Source organism: Brachypodium distachyon, chromosome 4 (assembly GCF_000005505.3).
Source record: "Brachypodium distachyon strain Bd21 chromosome 4, Brachypodium_distachyon_v3.0, whole genome shotgun sequence".
In the NCBI taxonomy this organism is placed as follows: Eukaryota; Viridiplantae; Streptophyta; class Magnoliopsida; order Poales; family Poaceae; genus Brachypodium; species Brachypodium distachyon.
The window spans coordinates 27,031,516-27,053,960 of NC_016134.3; the positions used below are offsets into that span (position 1 = coordinate 27,031,516).

The 22,445-nt window shown below is 44.3% G+C and overlaps 3 protein-coding genes and 1 long non-coding RNA gene across 6 annotated transcripts; all 4 read left to right on the forward strand.

Annotated features, from left to right (window-relative positions):
* Window positions 1-821: 821 nt before the first annotated feature.
* LOC100842385 (phosphatidylinositol 4-kinase beta 1) lies at window positions 822-11,425 on the forward strand. 2 transcript variants are annotated; one of them, XM_010239548.3, is made up of 16 exons: window positions 823-2,890; window positions 3,318-3,506; window positions 3,623-3,671; window positions 4,188-4,320; window positions 4,484-4,961; window positions 5,208-5,288; window positions 5,366-5,488; window positions 6,117-6,186; window positions 6,825-6,922; window positions 7,008-7,112; window positions 8,859-8,912; window positions 9,708-9,851; window positions 9,954-10,007; window positions 10,101-10,175; window positions 10,352-10,435; window positions 10,505-11,425. In XM_010239548.3, the coding sequence occupies exons 1-16, from the start codon at window positions 1,112-1,114 to the stop codon at window positions 10,604-10,606; spliced, it is 3,618 nt and encodes a 1,205-aa protein (XP_010237850.1). In that variant the 5' UTR covers window positions 823-1,111; the 3' UTR covers window positions 10,607-11,425. The 2 variants fall into 2 exon arrangements, 1 of the variants encoding a protein (XP_010237850.1); XR_002965911.1 differs by lacking the exon at window positions 10,505-11,425 and having other exon boundaries at window positions 822-2,890; window positions 9,932-10,007; window positions 10,352-10,419.
* A 1,569-nt stretch (window positions 11,426-12,994) lies between these two features.
* LOC100843203 (GDP-L-galactose phosphorylase 2) lies at window positions 12,995-16,586 on the forward strand. The gene is made up of 6 exons (XM_003577677.4): window positions 12,995-13,597; window positions 13,902-14,008; window positions 14,662-14,967; window positions 15,051-15,236; window positions 15,381-15,641; window positions 15,895-16,586. Exons 1-6 carry the CDS (start codon window positions 13,486-13,488, stop codon window positions 16,225-16,227), a joined length of 1,305 nt encoding a protein of 434 aa, XP_003577725.1. The 5' UTR covers window positions 12,995-13,485; the 3' UTR covers window positions 16,228-16,586.
* A 1,241-nt stretch (window positions 16,587-17,827) lies between these two features.
* On the forward strand, window positions 17,828-18,992 carry LOC112268821. Its single transcript, XR_002960305.1, has 2 exons — window positions 17,828-18,366; window positions 18,611-18,992. It is a non-coding gene; the product is annotated as an uncharacterized LOC112268821 (long non-coding RNA).
* A 295-nt stretch (window positions 18,993-19,287) lies between these two features.
* Window positions 19,288-22,236, forward strand: LOC100835258 (probable indole-3-pyruvate monooxygenase YUCCA10). 2 transcript variants are annotated; one of them, XM_024462940.1, is made up of 4 exons: window positions 19,288-19,622; window positions 20,485-21,134; window positions 21,382-21,615; window positions 21,702-22,236. In XM_024462940.1, the coding sequence occupies exons 2-4, from the start codon at window positions 20,523-20,525 to the stop codon at window positions 21,843-21,845; spliced, it is 990 nt and encodes a 329-aa protein (XP_024318708.1). In that variant the 5' UTR covers window positions 19,288-19,622; window positions 20,485-20,522; the 3' UTR covers window positions 21,846-22,236. The 2 variants fall into 2 exon arrangements, with proteins under 2 accessions (XP_024318708.1, XP_024318707.1); XM_024462939.1 differs by having other exon boundaries at window positions 19,288-21,134.
* The last annotated feature ends 209 nt before the right edge of the window (window positions 22,237-22,445 follow it).

The window sequence follows — 22,445 nt, forward strand, 5'->3', positions numbered from 1 at the left end:
GATACCCAATCCACTGCTGGCACTAGGCCGTCATTGTCAAAAATCAAAAGAAAACAAAAGGAAAAAAGAAAATTCAAACCAAAGTTTCCAGACAGAAACAACAAGAGCGATGTCATTTCAAATCGAATCAACCCCAAACCCCCACGCCATCCTCGAGTTTCCCCGTCCCCCAGTTCGAAGCTCCCTTGGCACACCTTCCGCGCTTCCAGTTGCAGCCACTGATTCATGCGGATCGTGCTTCCCATGGCTTGATTCCGAAGCTTGGCTTCCAGGGTTTGCAGTGCTTCAGACCGAGCCACGTGGCTACGGCGAGGTTATGTTTTGACAGCATCGAACCAAATTATTGTCAAAATTTTGAAAAAGTTGTACTCCCTCCATCCAACAAAGGATGTCTCACATTTTGACAAACTTGAAACATCTTTTATCTTTTGTTGGACGGAAGAATATATTTATTTTGATGAAGAAATGAAAAAGAAGCAAAATTACCAGGAAAAATAGAAACAACAATCTGGGCTTTCAATGCTCGAACCGGCGATTTCCATCTGAAAGGAATCTCTTCAACAAGTAAAAAATTGTTAGAAATATCCAATGTTTTTTTTGTTGAGAATATCCAATGTTTTTTTTATTTACCATCACTGTCGCGCTTCACTAAATGGGCTAACCCACGGTGAAGCAGATGCTCTCCCCTCTCCTCTTTTCCTCTGGGCCGGAGCCCATTTATCTCTTTTTTTTTTCGCCTTTTCTTTCCTTCATTCATCGCTCGCTCCTTCTGGCCCATCTCGCTGCGGAGCGCCCCAGGACTGTGAGGTAGCCCCCTCGCTCGTTCTTCTTCTTCTCAAAAGAAAAGAAAAGTAGCCCCCTCGCTCGTCTTCCTCCTCGCGCACGACTGGATCCCAGTAGCGCAAGCGCCGCCGCCGCCGCCGCCGCCGGTTGAACCCCCCTTCGATTCTATCTCCCCCGACCGTTTCTCCTCCCATAACCCACGAATCGATTCTGCCCTGCAGCTCCCCCTCCTCAATCTCCCCCAATTCGTAACTGAGGCAGAAATCAAGGTAGGGCGGCCGCCCTACCTTGCCCTGCTGGGTCCTCCGCCCGTGTTGTACGGGCAGCCATGGTGCGGCTTCTCGGGCTGCGGGGCCTGAGCTTCGGGCCAGAGGAGTCGCCGCGGGAGATCACGGCTGCCGGCGGAGATGCGGCGCCGCCCGTCGGGAGCAGCGGCTGGCTCGTCCGCTTCTTCGACTCCGCCTTCTTCTGCGAGTGGATCGCCGTCAGCTACCTCTACAAGCACGACCACGCCGGCGTGCGCGACTACCTCTGCAACCGCATGTACACGCTCCCGCTCCCGGGCCTCGAGGCCTACCTCTTCCAGGTCTGCTACATGCTCGTGCACAAGCCCAGCCCCTCCCTCGACCGCTTCGTCATCGACACCTGCGCCAAATCCCTGCGCATTGCTCTCAAGGTCCACTGGATCCTCGCCGCCGAGCTCGAGCTGGAGGAGACCGAGGATCTGGATGGGATTGATAAGGTGCAGGAGCAGTGCCAGGCCGCAGCGACCGTGCAGGGCGAGTGGCCGCCGCTTGTCCGGCCTGCGCCGCTATCTCCTGTTGCCAGCCCGCGTGGCAATCCCATGCTCAGCAGGATACGCTCGTCGAAGCAGCGACTGATGTCCCTTGCCTCATCGCCCTCTCTTGGCTTGAGCCCCACTGGTGGCGGGACCAATGTGCCTGCCACCGACGATGCTGGGGTTGGCAGAGGGAAGCAGCCAGTAATGCCATCATCGGAGGACAACAGGCTGCTCAGGAGACTGAGCATTGGACCGAAGGTGGTGCGTGACGCACTCTTCTCTAAACGGTCCATGGAGAAGGATGAGGAGCAGGACAAGGATGGCTTCTTTAAGAGGCTGCTTCGAGACAGCAAGGACAAGGAGGAGGATGATGGAGATAAGGAAGGATTTTTCAAAAGGTTGCTTAAGGATAGCAAGGAGAAGGAGAACGAGGAGGAAGAAGGGGATAAAGATGGTTTCTTTCGCAGGCTGCTTAGAGACAGCAAAGACGAGGACATGGAGCTGACACCGAGCTCGGATGGTTTGTTGAAGCGATTGTTCCGTGATAAGGAGGACAGACAGGGTGATGATGAAGAGAAGGAAGGCCTTTTCCGTAGGATATTCAAGGACAAGAATGAGGACAGGAGAGAAAGCATGCATGGAAAGCATGGGGATGAGGAAAAACTGGGAAAGAGTTTGGAGGATGATGATAGAGAAGGATTCTTCCGCAAGATTTTCAAAGATAAAAACGAGGAGAGGAAAGATGGTGGCAGTCAGAAGCAGCACGATGGTAGAGAAAAAGTTGGTGCGAGCACCGAAGAAGAGAAGAAGGATGGTTTTTTCCGGCAACTTTTCAAGGAGAAAATTGATGAGAAAAAGGAAGGTACTACTCCTAGCAAGAAAGAGGATGACGACAAAGGAAATAAGAGCATAGATGAAGATAACTTCTTTCGTAGAATTTTCAAGGATAAGAATGAAGAAAAGAAGGGAGGTGCTCATTACAGGAATGAGGATGATAAGTTTGAGGAAGGTGATAAGGAAAATTTCTTCCGAAAACTATTTAAGGACAAACATGAGGGCAGGAGAATTGAAGGGTTTGATAAAAACGATGATGATGGTAGGAGCACCAGTGGTATTGAGGAGGAGGAAAATTCGGAGTTCTTGTCATTCCGCAGGTTATTTAGAGTGCACCCAGAGGATGCTAAGAGTGGACATATAGAAGGTAGTCATCCTAGTGGTATTTCTGAGGGTAGCCCAGGATCAGAGAGCTTTTTTAAGCGTTTGTTCCGTGATAGAGATCGCTCGCTTGAGGATTCTGAGCTTTTAACCTCAAAACTATTGAAAGAGGCAAGACATTTACCACTAACCATTATTTTCTTTTGTTTGAAAGCTTCAGTGTTTCATATCCATCATTATACTGAGTAGTTACCCTTCTGATTGCACAAACATATAGTAGTTATTACTTCTTGGTGTGATGTGACATTCTATGGCTAGTTGCTGTAAATATTATATATGTGATAATAGTAGTTCGATTTGCAACTTTTAGTATTAAGTTAGTGGACTTTGGTTGTGAATCTCTTATGCAAACTACGCTATTCTCTAATCCTTAAATGCTGTAATATAGGCAAGGCTATTTTGAGGTTCTTTCGTTTGATGTGTCCTAGAAGTTGGTTGATGATGACATACCCTGATTATACTGTTTGTACATATTTGAATTTTGAATTATTACCTTTTGCAACTATGCTTGCCTTCCTAACTGCAGTTTGTGTTTCAGAAATACCCTGATTCCACAGGAAACAGTGAGAAACAAAGTGGAAAACCACCTCTACCAAACAATGTGATAGCAGAGCTTCGGAAAGGCTCTTACTATGCTTCATTGGAGCTTGTTCAATCATTATGTGACACATCTTATGGTCTTGTAGACATATTTCCTGTTGAAGATCGCAAGATTGCCCTGCTAGAGGTATGTGAAGTACACTAGGTTTACACATTCCTGATTATTCGCTTTACTCCCTTTCAGTTGCACTTTTACTTTTTGCACTCTAATTTATCCCTTGGATGTTTTTTTTCTTGTGCCAGTCTCTTACAGAGATCAATTCACATATTGCTTCCAGTGAGAAAAATGGAGGTGATTGCTGCTATCCCGTTTGAGATATTATGGGCATTACTGTTTATCTTTGTCTCCTAGGTTGCTTTACTTTTCTTTATATGTATCTTAACTTTTTCAACATCAAAATTTTGGTGCCTCGCCCCTTTTAAGTTTACATTTGGACCTTCATTTGGTAGCTTCTTGACATATCTCATATTGTCATCATTATCATTTTATATCTTTTGTGTAGTACTGTTGCCTGTCTTCTGCTAAATCTTTCAAACCTTGTAAACAGTCAGCGATTTGACAATATTGAGGTTTAGGCAGCAAAATAGTCCACTAAGCAATGTTCCACATGTCATGAAAAAGTATTATCGTGCTATGAGTTTGTGGTTCGGATATGCTTTTTCTTTGCTTCGTCTTTCATATCACAACATTGGTGGAATTTTAACTAAAGGAAGACGTAGCTATTTCTGAATTAAGGCTCTATGGATATTGCAAAGCAGAAATTAGATGTGCTCTGAAGCTCTTCTTATCTCTTCTTTCTATCCACAGGAGTATGCTTTCCAATGGGAAAGGGCATATGTCGAGTAGTTCATATACCTGAAGATGAGTCTGTTCTTCTAAACTCCAGAGAGAAAGCTCCTTATCTTATATGTGTTGAAGTTTTGAAAGCAGAAACACCAAGGTATATATGTTTTTGTGGAATTGTGATCAAATTTTACTGCTGGGTTCCATTTGTACAAAAATAATGTTTGCTAACTAAGCAAATTAATGATATTCGTCACGTTATTTGTTATTGGAGATTCATATATATCATTCTGGTAACATCAGTTGTTTTGTCTTTCTAGTCACTCCAAAGGGTCCTCAGATGTGAACAAACTATCAAAAGGTGGGATACCGTTGGCTAATGGAGATGTGCAATTGCCAAAGCCACCGCCATGGGCATATCCTTTGTGGAGTCGGCATGAAACACAAAATTATGAAACAGACAGAATGCTGAACTCTACTTCACAGGTTATTGACCAAGCCATGGCTCAACTATGGGAGGCAAAGGTGAAATTCGTAAATGTTAGTTTCTCAATAGAGAAAATTGGCCGCTCAAGAAGCATCGCAATGTCAGAGTCGGGACGTAGACGACAAGCTACGACAGATCCGCGTGATCCATGGGAAGATTCCCAGGCTATTGTTGATCAGCCCATTGAGTGGGTTAAGGTTACTTTGTCTGCAGTTCCCGGAGTTAGCATGGAAGATGTAGATGATAATGAACCTACACGGAAGAAGGACCATCGCCGTGTTCCTAGTACAATTGCCATGGAGGAAGTCAAGGTGCGACTCACATATGAAATTGTTTTTCAATTCTTGTGTCATTGCTAAACATTTTGCATTCCAGCTCCATCTAGGTGCTTTTGTTTTTATTGTTTGAATATTTTTTTCTAGGTTAGGTTTTTAGATAATCCAGAGTAGAACTACTGGACTTGATGTGTAATGCAAGGTCGTTATGCCTATATAGCACCAATTTGACAGTTGTAGACCTTCTGTGCTACTGTTTGTTGAGTTGGTTTCTTTGACTAGGCCGCAGCATTAAAAGGAGAAGCACCACCTGGTCTCCCACTGAAAGGAGTTGGTCAAAGCACTCAAAATTTAGATTCTAAGGTGATAAACTGATATTTGCACTTGATTATCTCTCTTTTGTACATCTTTCTTTAGTTAGTAATTCAATTTTCCAATAGGCAACTGATGGTGGAGATCCTAAACCAACTGATGCTTTGGCTGGTGAACTTTGGACTGTCAAGAAAGAGAGGATACGGCGGTCTTCAGTTCATGGAAGATTACCTGGCTGGGATTTGCGTTCTGTAAGCTACACATGACACGACTATTCTTCTATTATATTATCTACATGTTACAATATGTTTGATACATACATTATGTCCATTGTGTTTTATATTATTTAGATTTAAGCCATTTTTTAATGCTATTTGTTTGAAGATTAATTTTCTTTAGTTTGCAGAATAATTTTGTGGATGCTATGCACTTCTTTTAGTTTGAGGAATAATTTTGTGGACACTGCACAAAGCTTCACCAATCCAAAAATGGATTGAGAGAAAATCTATATTATTAATTTTCTGGTTATTTACAGTTTAACTAAATGTTTGGAAAGTAAATTTTCAGTAACATATGGGAAGCAATAGGTACTTGCTAGTTACACCGGTAATTTATAATATAAGGTTCATAATTAAATTTGTATGAGACAAAAGATATAACCGACATCTATTATGAAGTAAGTAGACAGTTGGGTAAAGTGACTTGTATTGTAAATTGACTGGTCTAAATGTTTATTGCTTTATTTTACTAAAGCAACAAATTGGACAACATAAGTAGTTATGATTATTACTGTCATTCTTTTGATTTAACAGCCTGTGGCTTTACTCTGAAATGTCTTCAGTTATTGTGATGCTTCCGTAACACTTTCACCAATTGCAGATTATTGTCAAGAGCGGGGATGATTGCCGACAGGAACACTTAGCTGTACAGCTTGTTGCGCACTTTTATGGTAAAAAAACTCAAATATTGTCATGGTAGCGAATAGTTGAATGTTATCATAATAGTAAAATGTTTCTATCTTAATTGTGAGGTCTTCCATTTTGCACCGCAGAGTGTGCCATTCTTTTGCTGGAGAAATGGTCTGAAGAATTGATTTTTGTGTCTTTCGTGCATATATTCTTCTTCGTTTTGTTAATTCCACTACCATATATATCCGACCTGAAGCATGTAATTATGCAATTTGCTGAAGTACATGCTAATTTTAATGAAGAACATCTTCAATTATGGTATGTAATGTCCACTGAAAGGAAGTATATTAAAAATATATTCAAGGAATTGCATGGCTTTCGTTCATACTCAAATGGGTATGCAAATGCTTCTTGCACATAAAAATCGTACTGTGTTTTGTAAATGATTGCACTCCACGGTGTTATTGTCAGTTCCACAGTAGTAATGTTAACATCCTGTGGTCTATTAGAAGTGTTAAGAATTAAGATTTTACTAGTAGTCCTTACTTTTCTCATGTTGCTTTCTATTGTTATGGATTCCACAGGAACTATACCAATAAATTTAATTAAGTAAATTGTCATTTCTACTTTGAACGTTTTCAACTCGTAACTTACATACTAAATAATCTTCTCATGACAGATATATATCAAGAAGCTGGCTTACCACTTTGGTTACGGCCTTATGAAGTTATTGTCACATCTGCATATGCAGCACTAATAGAGACTATTCCTGATACGGTAGTCATCTTTTCTTCTACATTAGTTCTCTGAATTGCGTACTGAGAGATCTTAGCTTTAAAATTATTTTTTCATGTTATTGCAGGCATCAATTCATTCCATAAAGAGTAGGTTTCCCAATATCTCCAGTCTCCGTGACTACTATGTAGCCAAGTATGAAGAAAATTCTCCAAATTTCAAACTTGCACAGGTATAGACTATCATACAGCACAGCAATGTCAACAAATAATCTACATACTTGCTCAGTTTGCAAACCTCTGTGTACAACTGTAGACAATTTTTATGACGTGTTCCTCATTTTGCAGTTGCAACTGTTCTTTTTAATTGAACAGTATGATTTGTGCAAATCCATATACCTGCTTCCTGTATACAAATGTGGTGCTCTAATTAACTATACTTGATTTGCGTGGCATCACAACAACCGTTGTCAACTTGTATCCACATCCCATTCCATTTGATTTATTTTTATCCTGGAACATTGCAATATTGAGGAAGGCTCTGCTGACCTGACTTTGCATTCCATCTTGAGCATTGAATGCATGTCTTGGTGTTTCTTAGAAAATAATTTGCTCAATTTCTTGAATGAAGCTTGATAAATTGTTCTTTTCCGTTGGTTCTTATACATCGTCTGTTTATTGAAATAAGTCCATTTTACCCTCCTGAACTTATCGCAAAGTCCAAAAAACACCCTGAACTCTGAAACCGGGTATTTAACCCCCCTGAACTTTCAAAACCATGCACCCGACCCCCCTCTGCCTGTTTGAGGCTGTTTTGCTGTGTTGAAGGTGGTTTTGACCCTCCCCTTCTCTCACGCGTGCCCCCCTCTGCGCCTCCCTCTCGCGTGCCGCTCTGCTCCTCCTCTGGCGCCGCCACGGCTACTGCCTTTCACGCAGACCCCTCTGCTCCTCCCTCTCGCTCGCCCTCTGCTCCCTCTCTCGAGGAAGATCTGCCACGAGCCGCTGGAGGCGGCACCGGCCTGGAGCAGGAGGTCAGGAGCAGCCCGCGTAGGTGAAGGCCCTGGCCGTGGCGCCCGCGCAGGCCCTGATGGCCGCGGACGCGAGCGGGGTTGGCACCTGCTCCTCCGCCTGTGCGGAGCTGCAGGGATGGCGAGTGAGGAGGAGAAGACAGCGGCGTGGGAGGAGGAGGCAGGCGTGTGGTGGAGGAGGAGCGAGGTCAGGTCTGCGAAAAGGGAGGGGAATTCCTGGAAGCAGCCGTTCGAGGAAGGGAGCGCATGGTCAGCTTGGACAACGGCATCTCCGCTGGCCACCGGTGCCGGCGCCACCCGCGTGCTAAGAGCAAGAGAGGAGTCAGGCTCGGGGAGGGGGATACGTGGACGACTTGTGCCAGCGTGGCAGTCGACGGGTCAAACCCACCTTCAACACAGCAAAACAGCCAGATACATGGCAGAGGGGGCTTGGGTGACCGGTTTTGGAAGTTCAGGGGGCTAAAATGCCCGGTTTTAGAGTTCAGGGTGTTTTTTGGACTTCGCGATAAGTTCAGGGGGGTAAAATGGACTTATTTCCTGTTTATTAGAAAGGCATGTCTTTGGCAAATAATTTGCTCAACTTTTTGAATGAAGCTTGACAGATTGTTCTTTTCCGTTGGTACTTAAACATGGCTAAGTGCTTTCATTGTTTGTATCCTAGCGTTGGAGTAATGTTCCTGTCAGTGCAAGTGTCATTTACATCAAACTAATGCTATCTGATGATGATAAGTTGAGAGCAAACTATCAAATTTTGTGTTGACTTAGTATGCATGCTCAGTTGCTCCATAACATATGTATAACATTATTGGGTTCATAAGCATGTCTGACATACTTGCAAATTCCCAGTAAGGCCTTCCGGTACTTAATTTTGCTGTCAAGATTGAAGAGCTCCTATGCAATACTGCTGTCAATTTAATTAATCTAGCTCTTCATATTTTCTGTTATTCACAGAGGAACTTTGTGGAAAGCATGGCAGGATATTCAATTCTGAGCTACCTGCTCCAGGTATTATTTGCAATGTTGGTATAGTTTCTAAATGAAATTCTACCTAGCATGTTCTGTTGATTTGAATCTCTAATTCTATTATGTGCTACTAGTGCAGCAGTAGTCAACAAAGTACATCCACATTTCTATTTGTTTGTCCTTAAATTTTAGTATATTACAATGGTGCTAATAAGTGTTCATGTCATCATATTAAGACCACTTTGAATTTTCCGGGATCCCAATTTTCACCTGATCCTTACTGATACAATCAAGATGTGGTCTAGCCCAAGCACTGTCCTGTTCTGTTGTGCCGTGCAATTAACTTTGTATGGATGGTTTCCCTGCTAGATTAGATGCATAACTTTGACATTTAGTCTCCTTGCTTTCTTGAATGTCTGATCAGGCCAGCAGAGCCATCCAAGCCTCACTGTAATGTTCTTAGGTTAAGTATAGAGGGTTAGAGGGCCAGTTGACAGATAAACTAACCTCTCTAGCTTTCGACGGGAAAGTAAAATTTGGAGATACAGTTAGATGGCTGATGTTTTATATGGAATGTTCAGTGCAAATCATTTCCATCTATTTAATGTAATGTTTCAGCTGAAGTGTTGCCACAAGAATCTGATACATGGAAACAAATTGGATGTCTTCCTTTTAAGATCTCCAAAATGACACTTAGCTGCTGTTTTTTTTTTCCATCGACGTAACTGCTTTGGCCACATGACACGGAAATAAATTAATCTCAGATCAAGAACCCTGTACTTTTCTTTTTCTGACACGACATGCAGTGCTAAGCACCGAGCATTTTTTAATTTGCAGATCAAAGATCGTCACAATGGAAATCTCTTGATAGATGAGGAAGGGCATATTATTCATATTGATTTTGGTTTCATGCTTTCCAACTCTCCTGGAGGGGTAAATTTTGAGAGTGCGCCATTTAAGCTGACGAGGGAGCTCCTTGAAGTACGATAGAAGCTTCTAACTTTATATATCTTAGGTATAAGTGTTGCATTATATTTTGATAGAGTTTAAATCTCCTTAAGTTTGTTGTGGGGACAATGCTAGGTGATGGATTCTGATGCCGAAGGAACTCCCAGCGAGTTCTTCGACTATTTCAAGGTATTTGATTGATAATGTGCTATCCTCGCATGGCCATCAAGACTAATGAAATTTATATTGGCCCATCTAGTCAAATTAATTTGAATTCTTCAGGTGCTATGCATTCAAGGGTTTCTTACTTGCCGGAAGCATGCAGAGCGGGTTATACTTCTAGTGGAAATGTTGCAGGTAAGAATGCCCATCTAAACTTACAGAGGTTTATCTAGATGACTTGCATAATACATGACTGTTGCCATTCAGATGTCATTGATGTCGCAAGCTTACAACTCAGGTTTACTCATAAAATATGATCAATATTCCGTTTCCATGGAAAAATAAATATTATGTGTGTATCTTTTGATCAGGATTCGGGTTTCCCATGCTTTAAAGGTGGTACTCGCACTATACTGAACTTGAGGAAGAGGTTCCACTTGAGTCTCACTGAAGAGGTTAGCCAATTTGTTTTCCATTCTTGTCATCGCCAGAGGGTTCTTAACATGATTTTACGATGGTTGCAGCAATGTGTGTCTCTGGTGCTCTCATTGATCAGTAGCAGCATGGATGCGTGGCGCACTCGGCAGTATGACTACTACCAGAGAGTATTAAATGGGATTTTATGATATACTTGAGGACAACTCAGGACTTTACCCATTCAGAAACCAACTTGCTTATATCCTGGAGCAAATCTTTGGAACGAAACGATCAGTTTTGGGCTGATCTAGCCTGCCATGCCCACTATGTTCCATACGAGTGGTACCAGGTAATGGGGCATTACTGTGTTTTGCATCTTGCATGCTGTGAGTCTGAGTCTGCTGTGGAACACGAGCAGTACTTGCGTATGATTTCACCCCATGGACGCGGTTGAGAAAGTGTATAGCCATCGGCAGTTATCTAGTTAGAGCTTCACACTAGGAGGTTTGCTACTGGTGAAGCTGGTCAGGGTATTGGAGTCTGGAACCTGAGCTGCATTTCTGTACAGACAGTTGATTGGCGTAGCTTGGGCAGGATGTAGGAGAGGACCGAGCCATACATGAAGCTAAGTGTAAATTATAGACTTGGAAACCGGGAGTCACCTGGGCAGTCATGGTTGTGTTTGCGATCGTTTGTTGTCTTGTTGTCCTTCGACATCCCAACTGCACCGAAACGTAGGCGATGGCCTTGTGCTGCCTTTATAAATTACCATCACTGTACAGTGAGCATACCATAGGATCTTGGTGTCGTGTTTTTTCGCCTTGTGTTTTTATCCAATTAGCTGTACTCTTGTAGTCTTGCTGGTGTCAGAAGTTTCTCCTAGGTTACAGTATGTTTGGGAAAACTCCTTCAGTCTTTGGCACCATTGCTCTGCCCGAATTACACCTTGTGGTTCATTGTTTGTTGTGTCGGACACACTTGTGGTATGTATCTGGAGTTTGGACACGTGTTCAGAGTTGCCGAACTCATATCTCCCCTTGTTACAGAGTACAGGCCCATGTTTTTTTTTCTTTTTGCTGAGAAAGGCAGGAGCTCTGCCATGCAATATTAGAAGGGAGAATCCAAATATATGTACAAAGGCCAAAACAAGACAAAAAAGGTCAAAGAAAATGAGAAAGCGAACCGCCCAATCGGACCGTGTTCTGTAAGTGCAAATCCTGTGTGAATTCTGGTTTTTGTGTTTTTTCTTGACAAGGATGCATCGCTTTATACCATTTCACAAGCAAACAAGCGTGATATATGGATCGAAACCATTAGACCAGATGGGTAGTGAGCAGCAAGGACAGTTGCAGCCGCACAGGGGATTTGTGGCTTCCAAGCAATGCGAAGAAACGCTGGAGAAACAACCACGTCTGTTGCGTTGTCAGCTTCTGTTATAATAATACTTGGATGAACGCTCGTCTGCGTGCATAACAGCCATAACTGCAACACCGACGACTTTTTGGAGACCCACATTTGGGAGGGAATGTTGCTTGGAGAGCAACACCGAGCAGGCCAGCAATTTTAGGTCGCTATTATGGAATTTGCAAGCCCAACTCTACCACAAAGTCCCCTACCTTTTTGGCTTGAAAGACATCTTTAGAAAGTTGTGATGGACAGTTTTCGTCAGTTCTCACTCGGTGTGGTCTACTCCCCTCCGTTCGGGAGTAGGTACGAAATGTTAGGCATGAAACATCTGACGCCAATTTGATATGGGTGTGGGAGGTTTCGCCACGTGAGTGGATGAAGGAAGAACCCTAACTGTCTGAACACGGTGCGTGTGTAACTTCATGATAAATTGCTGGCGTACCCACACTGCTTGGTTAATTAAAGAAAAATGGATGAAAAATCCAAACAAATAGCAAGCAGTGTGGGTAACTTGGACTTCATAGGGCAGCACACGCCCTCGGATGACGCGGTGAGTGACGGGCTCCTCGACACTACGCCTCCAACAATGGTCACGACGTCGCCTCTAACAATGGTCACAACGCCAAAGGCGTAGTCGTCATTGGCACCAACAAATGTCCGCCCAGAAGTTTTGATCCGGAGCACTGCACCCCATCGGCATCCAAATGCCGCCGGACAATGCACCACGTAGAGAACCACCGTGGCTCCAACAAAGATTAATTAGGATTTGTAAGACCTGCCCGGTGTCGCCCCACTGTACCAGAGGCAAGGCAGGCCAGGATATCGAATAAGGTTTCCATTTTTTTTTTTCCTTGGCACTTCTCTTCTATGAACCGCAAAGTTTATGTCGAAAATAATCGTAAGAGCACCGTACATATTGTCAACACGTTGTACAAGCAAGCACTATTCTTTTTGTTCCTAAATTCTTATGGTTTTAGTAGAAACGGTAAAAACTTGAAAACGGAGGAAGTACATAATTATCTGACATGAGACTGTCAAGGAAAGTCTGAGAACATCATCCCATCAAATCAAAGCATGTCTGACCTCTGTCTGTACATATCCTAGTCAGCGCCCCCGTTGCCGCGGAGGGCGAACGGTGGACGATGCAGGCAGCAAGGCAGCCGCGCGGCGAAAGCAGCGCCACCCAGCCGCCGCCCCGTCCACCGCACAAACGTCCTTCGTCCCCCCTATTTAAGGCCGTCCCCTCGCCGCCGCCTCCGCTGCCACGGACGCCGACGCAAGCCCAGCCACAAACCCCCACCCCGCCGTCCGCCGCGGCTTCGTCCGGGAAGGAAGGAAGGCGGGCAGCCGGGAAAGGGAAGTTCCCCCTTCCCTTCCCTTCCGTTTGAGGAGCCCTCCAGACCCTTCCGCCATCCGGGTTGTCTCGCCGGGTCTGGCATCACGGCTGCCGCGGCGGACCCCGCGCGCGGCGCCCCGGCTGCGCAGGTGGAGCCGCACGGCGGACGCGGCGCGCTACCCTCGGCCGGGGGCAGCCCCTCCGACCTCCTCTTCCTCGCCGGCGGCGGCCGCCTCCTTCTCTGATTGGCTGCGTCGCGGGCCCGCCTGCGGTGACTGCTAACCCCGCTTAGGCACAAATCAGTAACGATACCCCGTAGACGCTAGAAGCTGTTGGAAGGAGGAGATGGAGGTGAAGCTGACGATCAAGAGGGTGCCGACGGTGCTGTCCAACTACCAGGAGGAAGGAGGCGGTGCGGGCTGCGGCCGGAACTGCCTCGGGGATTGCTGCTTGCCTGGTGCGTACATTTCCCCTCTTGTTTACTTGCAACTTAACTTATTTCCCCTCTCTCTGTCTGTCTTACGATACCGTTTTTAAATGCCTAAAATGACATCGATTCGACAGGATGAGAATAAGAGCTTCTTCTGCTGCATTTAGCTTTTTTTTACATGGATTTTGTTGTCCCATGAATGAATCCAACCGTAGTTTTAACTTCGGTTACACAAAACAGAGTTCTGAAACTCCTACATCTGTTGCCACAGAGTTGCAGGTTTAAGAATATTTGATTAATTAAATATTATGTTTTGCATTACCGATTGCAGCTTCCAAGCTTCCCCTCTACGCTTTCAAGGCCAGCAACCAAAACAAGTTTGCACAGGAGGATGGGCTCCCCACCGATTTCTTCCTCAATTCTCTCCTCCTGGGCCAGGTTGTCCAACTTCGCACATTTCTACTTACAAAAGATCATATTGATGTGAGAAGTCACACAACTAGTTAATGTTCAACTTTTCCTGGGAAGATCTGAGAAGTTTGTTACTAGTATAATTTACTGGCTTACTGTTGTAATATTATGACTAAAATTTGATTAATATTTTTGATTTACATGAACATGCTAAAATGAGAGTGGTAGTTAAAATGCTTAATTCAACGACTGTTTCTTGGTTTATTTGCTACTTGGACAGAGGGTGGTTACATAGTCCAGTTTTATGTACTTCAGTGTGCTACAAGTTTTGTTGAAGTGAAAGCTTATATTATTGTTACCGACAGATTAAGATCCTATAATGATTATATTTCTTTACAACGGATTTAGAAGATATTTGGTTTGACCAAGGGAATTAGTTTGTCCATGACCACCTTGTCTGATTTAACCATTTTCTTTTCTTTTCGAAACACTCATCTGGTCATCCGTAATAACTATAAGGCTAGGCATAAGGTTAGTAGAAATGATGAGGAATGCTCTCAGCCGCAAAAACAGGGTCATTAAAACTTCTCATAACAAGTATCTTGTTAGTTATGTTGTCCCTTTTATAATTCTCGTTTCGTTATTGAACTTCAGTGTTTTTGCCTTTTTTCCCCTATTAGTGGGAGGACAGGATGGCCCAAGGCCTATTCCGGTATGATGTCACAGCCTGCGAGACCAAGGTCATTCCCGGTGAACTTGGATTTGTTGCACAGCTCAATGAAGGCCGCCACCTGAAGAAGCGACCTACCGAGTTCCGTGTTGACCGTGTGCTCCAGCCATTCCATTCTGCCAAGTTTAACTTTACCAAGGTTGGCCAGGAGGAGGTTCTGTTCCGGTTTGAGAATGGTGGTGGTGACAGCAGTTATTTCCTTGCAAATGTCCCAAACACCGAAAGTAGCCATCCTCCCAGCGTTGTTGCGATCAATGTACATACCTTTCGGCCAGACACTTTACTTCTATTCTAGATGATGTATCTGAATACTAACACTATTACGTCTATCGATCGCAGGTGAGCCCGATCGAGTATGGTCACGTGCTTCTCATTCCTCGCGTGCTTGACCGCTTGCCTCAGCGAATTGACCCTGAAAGCTTCCTGCTTGCACTGCACATGGCAGCTGAGGCTGCAAGCCCATACTTTAGGCTTGGTTACAACAGCTTGGGTGCCTTTGCCACTATCAACCATCTCCACTTCCAGGTACTTTCCATCATGTCAGAAAATAAATTTTGTGTATTGTTCTTAGTGAGTAACCAGAATCTGGTCGTTTCATACAAAGGTGGAATTTCAGTGTTGTAAACGTTAATAATTGTTGTGTTAACGCACACTATTTTTTCTCCATAGGCATACTACTTATCAGTACCTTTTCCTGTTGAGAAAGCGCCTACCAAGAAGATCCCCCTTGCCAAGTGTGAGCTCAAGAGTGGAGTAAAGGTGTCAAAGCTGATGAATTTCCCTGTGAGAGGGCTGGTATTTGAGAGAGGGAACACACTGAAAGATTTGGGTGATGTGGTTACCAATGCTTGCATTTGGCTTCAAGACAATAATGTTCCTTTCAATGTCCTCATCTCTGATTCTGGTCAAAAGATCTTCATATTCCCTCAGGTAATTTCCATGGCAAACTCACAGGCTTCTTTCACTCTTGGCCATGCACATTTCTGATAGCAACTCCATAGTTAGTCTAGCAAGAAATGCATTCCCAAGGGTGATATTTGCAAACACAATATATTTTATTTTGTAGTCTCCTGTTAAATTAGACCACTGCCCTTTGCATGGAACAAGATGTTGAATGTTTCTCCCCGATATACGATGTTTTCCCGCCCTGAACTTTCCTAATCTTTCCTCTTGCAAATTGCAGTGCTATGCTGAGAAGCAGGCCCTCGGTGAAGTGAGCCAGGATCTCCTGGACACACAGGTGAACCCTGCAGTGTGGGAGATAAGTGGCCACATTGTTCTAAAACGGAGGGCGGACTTCGAGGAGGCATCAGAGGCTTCGGCCTGGAGGCTTCTTGCCGAAGTCTCCCTGTCGGAGGAGCGATTTGAGGAGGTGAAGGCATGCATCTTTCAGGGCACTGGCCTCACTGAATCTGATGAAGAGGATGAAACCAATGAGGAGTCTCCTTACGCATCGTCATCCTCTGCCCCAGTCGCATCTTCGCACATACCGGAAGGCTGCCTCGTCCTTCAGTGAGACAGCAAAGAACATCAGACATCGATGGAATTCACTAGGTTCACACTAGTTGTGTCTGCTGGTGTTACACAGATCCTGGTGATTCTACTGTGACTCTTCCTGCCTGCTACTTATGGCTTGATCTTTAGCTGTTGTTGTGGGCTTGTTGCTGGTACTCATACTGTGCAGAGTATTATTAAGCACATGATGCGTGTTGGCTTGTTTAGAGCTGACATGGATTACTGTGTTCATTTTCTGTCACTGCGGACTGCTTGCGTTGCTTCGAGACTTGTATTGTTCGTCTCCAAGGTTGCCGTAAGCATGTTTTGTTCAGACTGTCGTCTGATTTCCAGCAGGAGAGCTTCAGAATCACCGAACCATTTCCACGGCTTCCTGAAAAAACTTCAAGAAACCTTCAGGCTTCTTGATTCAAAGAATTTCCAAAGATCTTAGGAGGATTCTAATCCTATGGAATTTTGTCTACAAAGATCTGATTCATAGTGCTACAGACCATAGGAATGTTTCCTTAAGGATTTATTTGCACTAGATTTCATAGCAACATTTTCATCCCATCCAATCTCTTGGAAATAATTCTAATTTTTTTTCCTATGCACAATCAAACATCATATAAATCTTGTAGTATTCAGGATAACATGCCGCTTCAATCCTCTGTTTTTCCTATTGCGTTGTTGAGAATCGTGTGAATCAAACAGGCCCTAACTTGTGTTGCGAATACACATCACAGTCGCACTAAATACTTTTATCATTGATCAGTGTGGTATCTTGGCATGAACAAATTAAACTCCAAATCTTTGGCGTTTCTTCCTATTTGATAACAAAATTTAGACTAATTAAAGCTTGAAAGATATTAGGCTAATTTATTTCTCCTAAAAATAGGCTAATATCCGGAAAAGACGTCTCATGGTGCTCAGATGCCTCAAGTTTTGCTAAACATGGAACAATAAATCAACTATAGTAATGAATATTATGAATTACTTGTTGGAGGTATGATTATATCGATGATTTCCATTTATCAAATGTCGAACTCGGGTATTATCATCCGAATTTTTCTTATTTAATTATCCAACTCGGTAGTAGTGAACCTACAAACACAAACACAATCATCTCCGGTGGTACCAAACTGACGTGGCCTCGGAACAACGCTCTCGGTTAGATTTTGGTAGTAGGGACTCATCATGGTGGCTTGGTATTACCGACTCATATATACAACGACCTTGAAAACAAGATGTCATATGAATTGGTAATACTGGCAGCGACCAGCCCGGCAGTACCGGACACTGAATCTGATGAATAGGCTAGTCCGACCCATCTCAGTCTGTGCTCTCGACTAGTTTAAAAAAAATGCACACGCTTTCTCCAATGACATTGGATTTAAGGCCTTTCCGATTTTGCCATTGTCACGAAGTTACGCCTCCTGTTCAGTTGGCGGAAGGCGCTACGTGGCGCTTTTTGGGCCTTCCGCCAGGCTTATTTTGGCAATTTGTTTTGAAGGGGGCTACTTTTGTCAAAACCGTCAGCCAGGGGGCTACTGGCGCTACTGGTCCCCACAAAGCACGGCAAGAGTGAGTGCATCGAGGAAGTGGGCGGGTATAGCATGAAACTGGGCCGGTCATTCTGATTCTTTTTTGAAATCAACCGGTCATTCTCATTCTCCAAAGAAATCCATATTTCAATCTTTCGGAATGTATAACCCACTGAAATGAAAAAACGTTTAATTTTAACTCCAAGATCTATAATATTAGATAAATCATCCCCGTTTGGTTTTGGAGCTGACATGGCACGTTAAAGACGGTTTAGTGCGTGATTAGGCAAGTTGACATTTTTTGACCGTTGACGTGGCTGTCTTCCTTGCTGGGTTCTCAACGTCTCCGTGAACGCGTTCAGCGGGGCCATCTCTCGCCCACTCTGCTGCTCGTGCGGCCTGAGCCAGAGAGCTTCTCTCTCCGCCGCACACCCGGCCATGGCTTCCCGAGCCCTCGGCGCCGGACTGAGCCTGGCCCATCATCAGATTCACCGCCAGGTCTGTCGGCGGTGTGGGCCGGAGGGCAGCCGAGCACCAACTTGCTCCCGTTCTCCCTCTTCGTCGGCACCCTCGTTGCCGCCGCCCAACCTCGACGAGCGGTTCCCTGCGGGGGGCAGGTATGCCATATACGCAGGCAGCTCTCGCCAAAGCAATTCTGAATAAACCGCACGCTCTGCTTCATTTCTTTGGTCCTAGCAGTAACGGACCCGTTTAATCATTTCCAATAACCCTCTGCTGATTATTTAGACATGAATGAGAATTATTGTCGTGATAACTCACAAGATTTTGGAAAGGCATCAGCTTTGTTTAGTAAGACGTTTGAACTGAACAATGAACATCACACATGCTGATATTGTGCAGATGGAGATTAACAAAACGGTACTGGATAACTGGAAGAGAACGAGGCTGCTTCCGCGTACTGCCAGATGTCCGGCGTAGCAGCTGAAGACGCTCCAAGTGCTCGACCTCAGCCACAACAACTTCTCCGGCAGCATCATGCCCGGCCTCACCAAGCTGGAGATACACGACCTCCAGCAGAGCGGTCTCAGGGGTCTGATCCTCCAATCGCTGAAGGGGGTAGAAGCGAGTAACCATGAGGCAACGTCAGCCGTAAAAAAGAAATGTCAACTTTGCCTAATCACTAAACCGCAAAATGTGCCACGCCAGCCTCAAAACCACTTAGTGAGGTGATTTATCTTGTATTAGAGATTTCGGATTAAAATTAAACAGTTTTCCACTTCAAGAGAATATGCGTCGCAGAGATACATTTGGAGTAAAATATGTATTTCTTTCTTCTCATTAATTAACAGTGCAAAGCATCATTTATACAACAGAGAACTAGAGATGCACAGGAAAAAACCCCTCAGTTTAGCCGAAACTGGGCGGGCCCAGTCGTTTCCCCGCACGGTGCGCAGCGGAATCATATTTTTTTTATTACGCGGGCCCACTAAACCTGGGCTGGAGCCCTTCGGGTTTAGGGTTAAATGGCCCAAACAAAACTGCCCGAAGGCCTATCTTCTTTCCTGTAGCGAGCCAGCGATGGCAAGGCAACGTGCTCGGTCGGACTCCCGAAACCTAGCCGTCACCTATTCAGCCATTCTTTCCTCTCATTTTCTCTCCCCAAAAACTAGGATCGGCCACAGGAGATCGCCGGCGCTCATGGCTGAGCCCTCCCCGGCATGCACGACGGCGCGGCGGCCGCTCTCGCCGGAGCAGCGTGCGTCGGGTTCAGCCCCGCGCGCTCCTCCGTCGAGCGTGGCAGCCGGCATCGTTTTTTTTCTTTTCTCTTTTCTTTCTGGGAGATGCGGCGCCGGCGGCCGGCCCTTCATTCCACGCGCCATGGAGGCGGTGTAGCAGCTCGCCGCAACATAAGGTAAATTCATCATTCTGAAATCTTTCGTTTCAACATTCTAGGGTTGTGGCCTTGTGGGGAAAATTGGGGAAAAATTCTAGGGATTTCACATTCGGTCCCCTCATTCTATCTTGCTTACACATACATTGATCCATGGAAAAAAGAACTCATGGCATAACACAATCCGATTGCATTGGAAATAAACATGATTTGTGTTAATCCAATATTAAGCGAGATTAATCAAAATTAATTAGCACTAATCGGAATAAGGCCTAATCAGCACTTAGACTCTATACGACCAATAAGTGGCTCTAATACCATTGTTACGCATTTTGCATCTTCAGCATTAACATGTTCATGCACTGGTCTTGATTAAAGTACAAAGACAGTGAATGGATTAGAAATGGATTAGGGATTTCATACTGGAGGATGACATTATCGTAGTCGCTCTTCACGTGAGAGAACCGGACTCCCCTTTTTAGGATTTTATACTGGAAATGACATTGTCGTAGTCGCTCTTCACGTGAGATAGCCGGACTCCCCTATTTATCTGGCGCTGCGATTAATGCGATTAGGCCATTAACGTCAGTCAGTTAGTGCCCTCGCGCCATTAATGGGATTAGGCCGTTAGTTAATACCTTCCCTCATCAAATCCTAAAACACAGTCCTTGATTAAGGCATGATTCTAGGCACTTATTACCATGTTTTAGGCGCCAATTAATATTTACCCGTCTTTCATCTCATAACCCGAACATTATCACAAGAAAGAATTGACACCTGAAAAAAGTGTATATATGTGCCATATGCTTGTGATATCGTCCAAACATTGGATCGATCAAGCATAAGTATAGCTTTTCTTACCCCAGTGCTCCCATCCTACCAGGTCTCCTCTATCCTATCTTCGGCAATCCTATCTTTGCAATGGAGGAGGTAGTAGTGTTGATTGTTGGCGCTGGGCCGGCAGGCCTAGCAACAGCAGCTTGCCTTAGCCAATTGTCCATCCCCTATGTCATCGTCGAGCGTGAGAACTGCAGCGCGTCATTGTGGCGCTATCGTACATATGATTGCCTCATGCTGCATCTTGCAAAGGAATTCTGTGAGTTACCACACATGCCATTCCCAGTAGATGCCCCAACATACATACCAAAAAACATGTTTATCAAGTACATGGATGACTACATTGAGCACTTCAATATTCAACCGAAGTATCTCACTAGGGTTGAGTCATCCACATATGACAGTGATGGAAAATTTTGGTCCATTATGGCACGTGACATGGCGAATGGCATAACAGTTAATTTCAAGACAAAGTTTCTTGTTGTGGCAAGTGGTGCGAATAGTGTAGAGAATATTCCATTGATTCCTGGATTGCAAGATTTTCCTGGTGAGGCTATCCACTCATCATGCTACAAGGCAGGCAAGAGCTACTCTGGGAGAAACATGCTGGTCGTTGGATCTGGAAACTCTGGGATGGAGATTGCTTACGACCTTGCATCTCATGGTGCAAATACTTCTATTGTTATTCGAAGCCCGGTATGTGCTCCATGCATTTTTCACTTGATAGTTGGGATGCAATGTCTTAGATGTACCACGATTAGAAATAGATCTTTGAAATAAAAGAAAACAAACAAGTTATATTGTTAGAACACTCTTGGAAAGTTTAAGAATGGCCAGAGGAACAACTAAAAGAAATGTGATTTCTTTAAATCAACTGATTTTATGAATTTTAATGTTTTTCTTGCATGCTGTATAAGATGTGTGACTTGTTTTGTGGCTGCAGCTTCATATAATGACAAAGGAATTAATCAGGTTGGGAATGACACTAGCCCATCATCTTCCACTAAAGCTTGTGGATAATATCCTCGTGATGATGGCAAATTTCATATTCAAAGACCTCTCAAGACATGGCATCACGAGGCCAAAAATAGGTCCAATGGTCCTCAAGTCCGAAACCGGTAGATCTGCGGTTATTGATGTTGGTAATTTTGGGTTAATCAAGAAAGGCATCATCAAAGTAAGTATATTCTCGAGAATGACATAAATCATATGGTTTATGGTATTTCTGAAGGAAAGTTGCTACTATTTCGATATCTCTTTCAGGTTCAAGGGAGGGTTACTGACATTAAGGGCAACATAGTTCAATTTGAACATGGGAATGAGAGCTCTTTCGATGAAATCGTGTTTGCAACTGGATACAAAAGCACTGCAAACATAGCTAATTTTTTTAATCATTTTCAAAAATAATACGCGTTTTTTAAAATTTTCGAAAATAATGCGGCCTCGGCCTGGGCGAGGCCGATTGGGCCCAGTCGGCCTGACCCAAGCTGATTAGGCCCAGTCGGCCTCGGCCAGGCCGACTGCTCAGCCCGCGGTGCCCCAACGAGGCAGTCGGCCTGACCCAGGCCGACTGAAGCCCAGTCGGCTTTGCCCAGGCCAACTGGCCCAGTTGGTTTCGGCCAGGCTGATTCGAAGTAATTCCATTTTTTCTTTCGGATCCTTGCGGTCTTTTGAACTAAAGTAGATTCGAAGCATTTCCATTTTTTGTTTCGGATCCTTGCGGTCTTTTGAAGTAAAATACTCGACAACTTGGATAAAAGTAACACGCCGAATCCGATTGGAAGTAATTAGACTTCGCCGCTAGTTCGTTGCATGATCAACGCATACACGGTCGAGGCCCATTTTTTGTCTTGAATCCTTGTGGTTTTTTGAACTAAAAGACTTGACAACTTGGATAAAGAGTAACATACATCGATAATTTGCTGGACAATTTTTGTGTCGATTATGTGCGGTTTGTTTGAACTGAAAGATTTGACATTTGAATAAATTAACATACATCGATAATGT

Coding starts and splice junctions, on each gene's coding strand:
- LOC100843203 (XM_003577677.4), top strand. CDS start 13,486: ATGGAGGTGAAGCTGACGATCAAGAGGGTGCCGACGGTGCTGTCCAAC. Junction 15,237..15,380: donor TCAACCATCTCCACTTCCAG/GTACTTTCCATC, acceptor TTTTCTCCATAG/GCATACTACTTATCAGTACC. Junction 15,642..15,894: donor AGATCTTCATATTCCCTCAG/GTAATTTCCATG, acceptor TGCAAATTGCAG/TGCTATGCTGAGAAGCAGGC.
- LOC100835258 (XM_024462939.1), top strand. CDS start 20,523: ATGGAGGAGGTAGTAGTGTTGATTGTTGGCGCTGGGCCGGCAGGCCTA. Junction 21,135..21,381: donor CTATTGTTATTCGAAGCCCG/GTATGTGCTCCA, acceptor TTGTGGCTGCAG/CTTCATATAATGACAAAGGA. Junction 21,616..21,701: donor TCAAGAAAGGCATCATCAAA/GTAAGTATATTC, acceptor TATCTCTTTCAG/GTTCAAGGGAGGGTTACTGA.
- LOC100842385 (XM_010239548.3), top strand. CDS start 1,112: ATGGTGCGGCTTCTCGGGCTGCGGGGCCTGAGCTTCGGGCCAGAGGAG. Junction 8,913..9,707: donor TTCTGAGCTACCTGCTCCAG/GTATTATTTGCA, acceptor TTTAATTTGCAG/ATCAAAGATCGTCACAATGG. Junction 10,176..10,351: donor TTCTAGTGGAAATGTTGCAG/GTAAGAATGCCC, acceptor TCTTTTGATCAG/GATTCGGGTTTCCCATGCTT.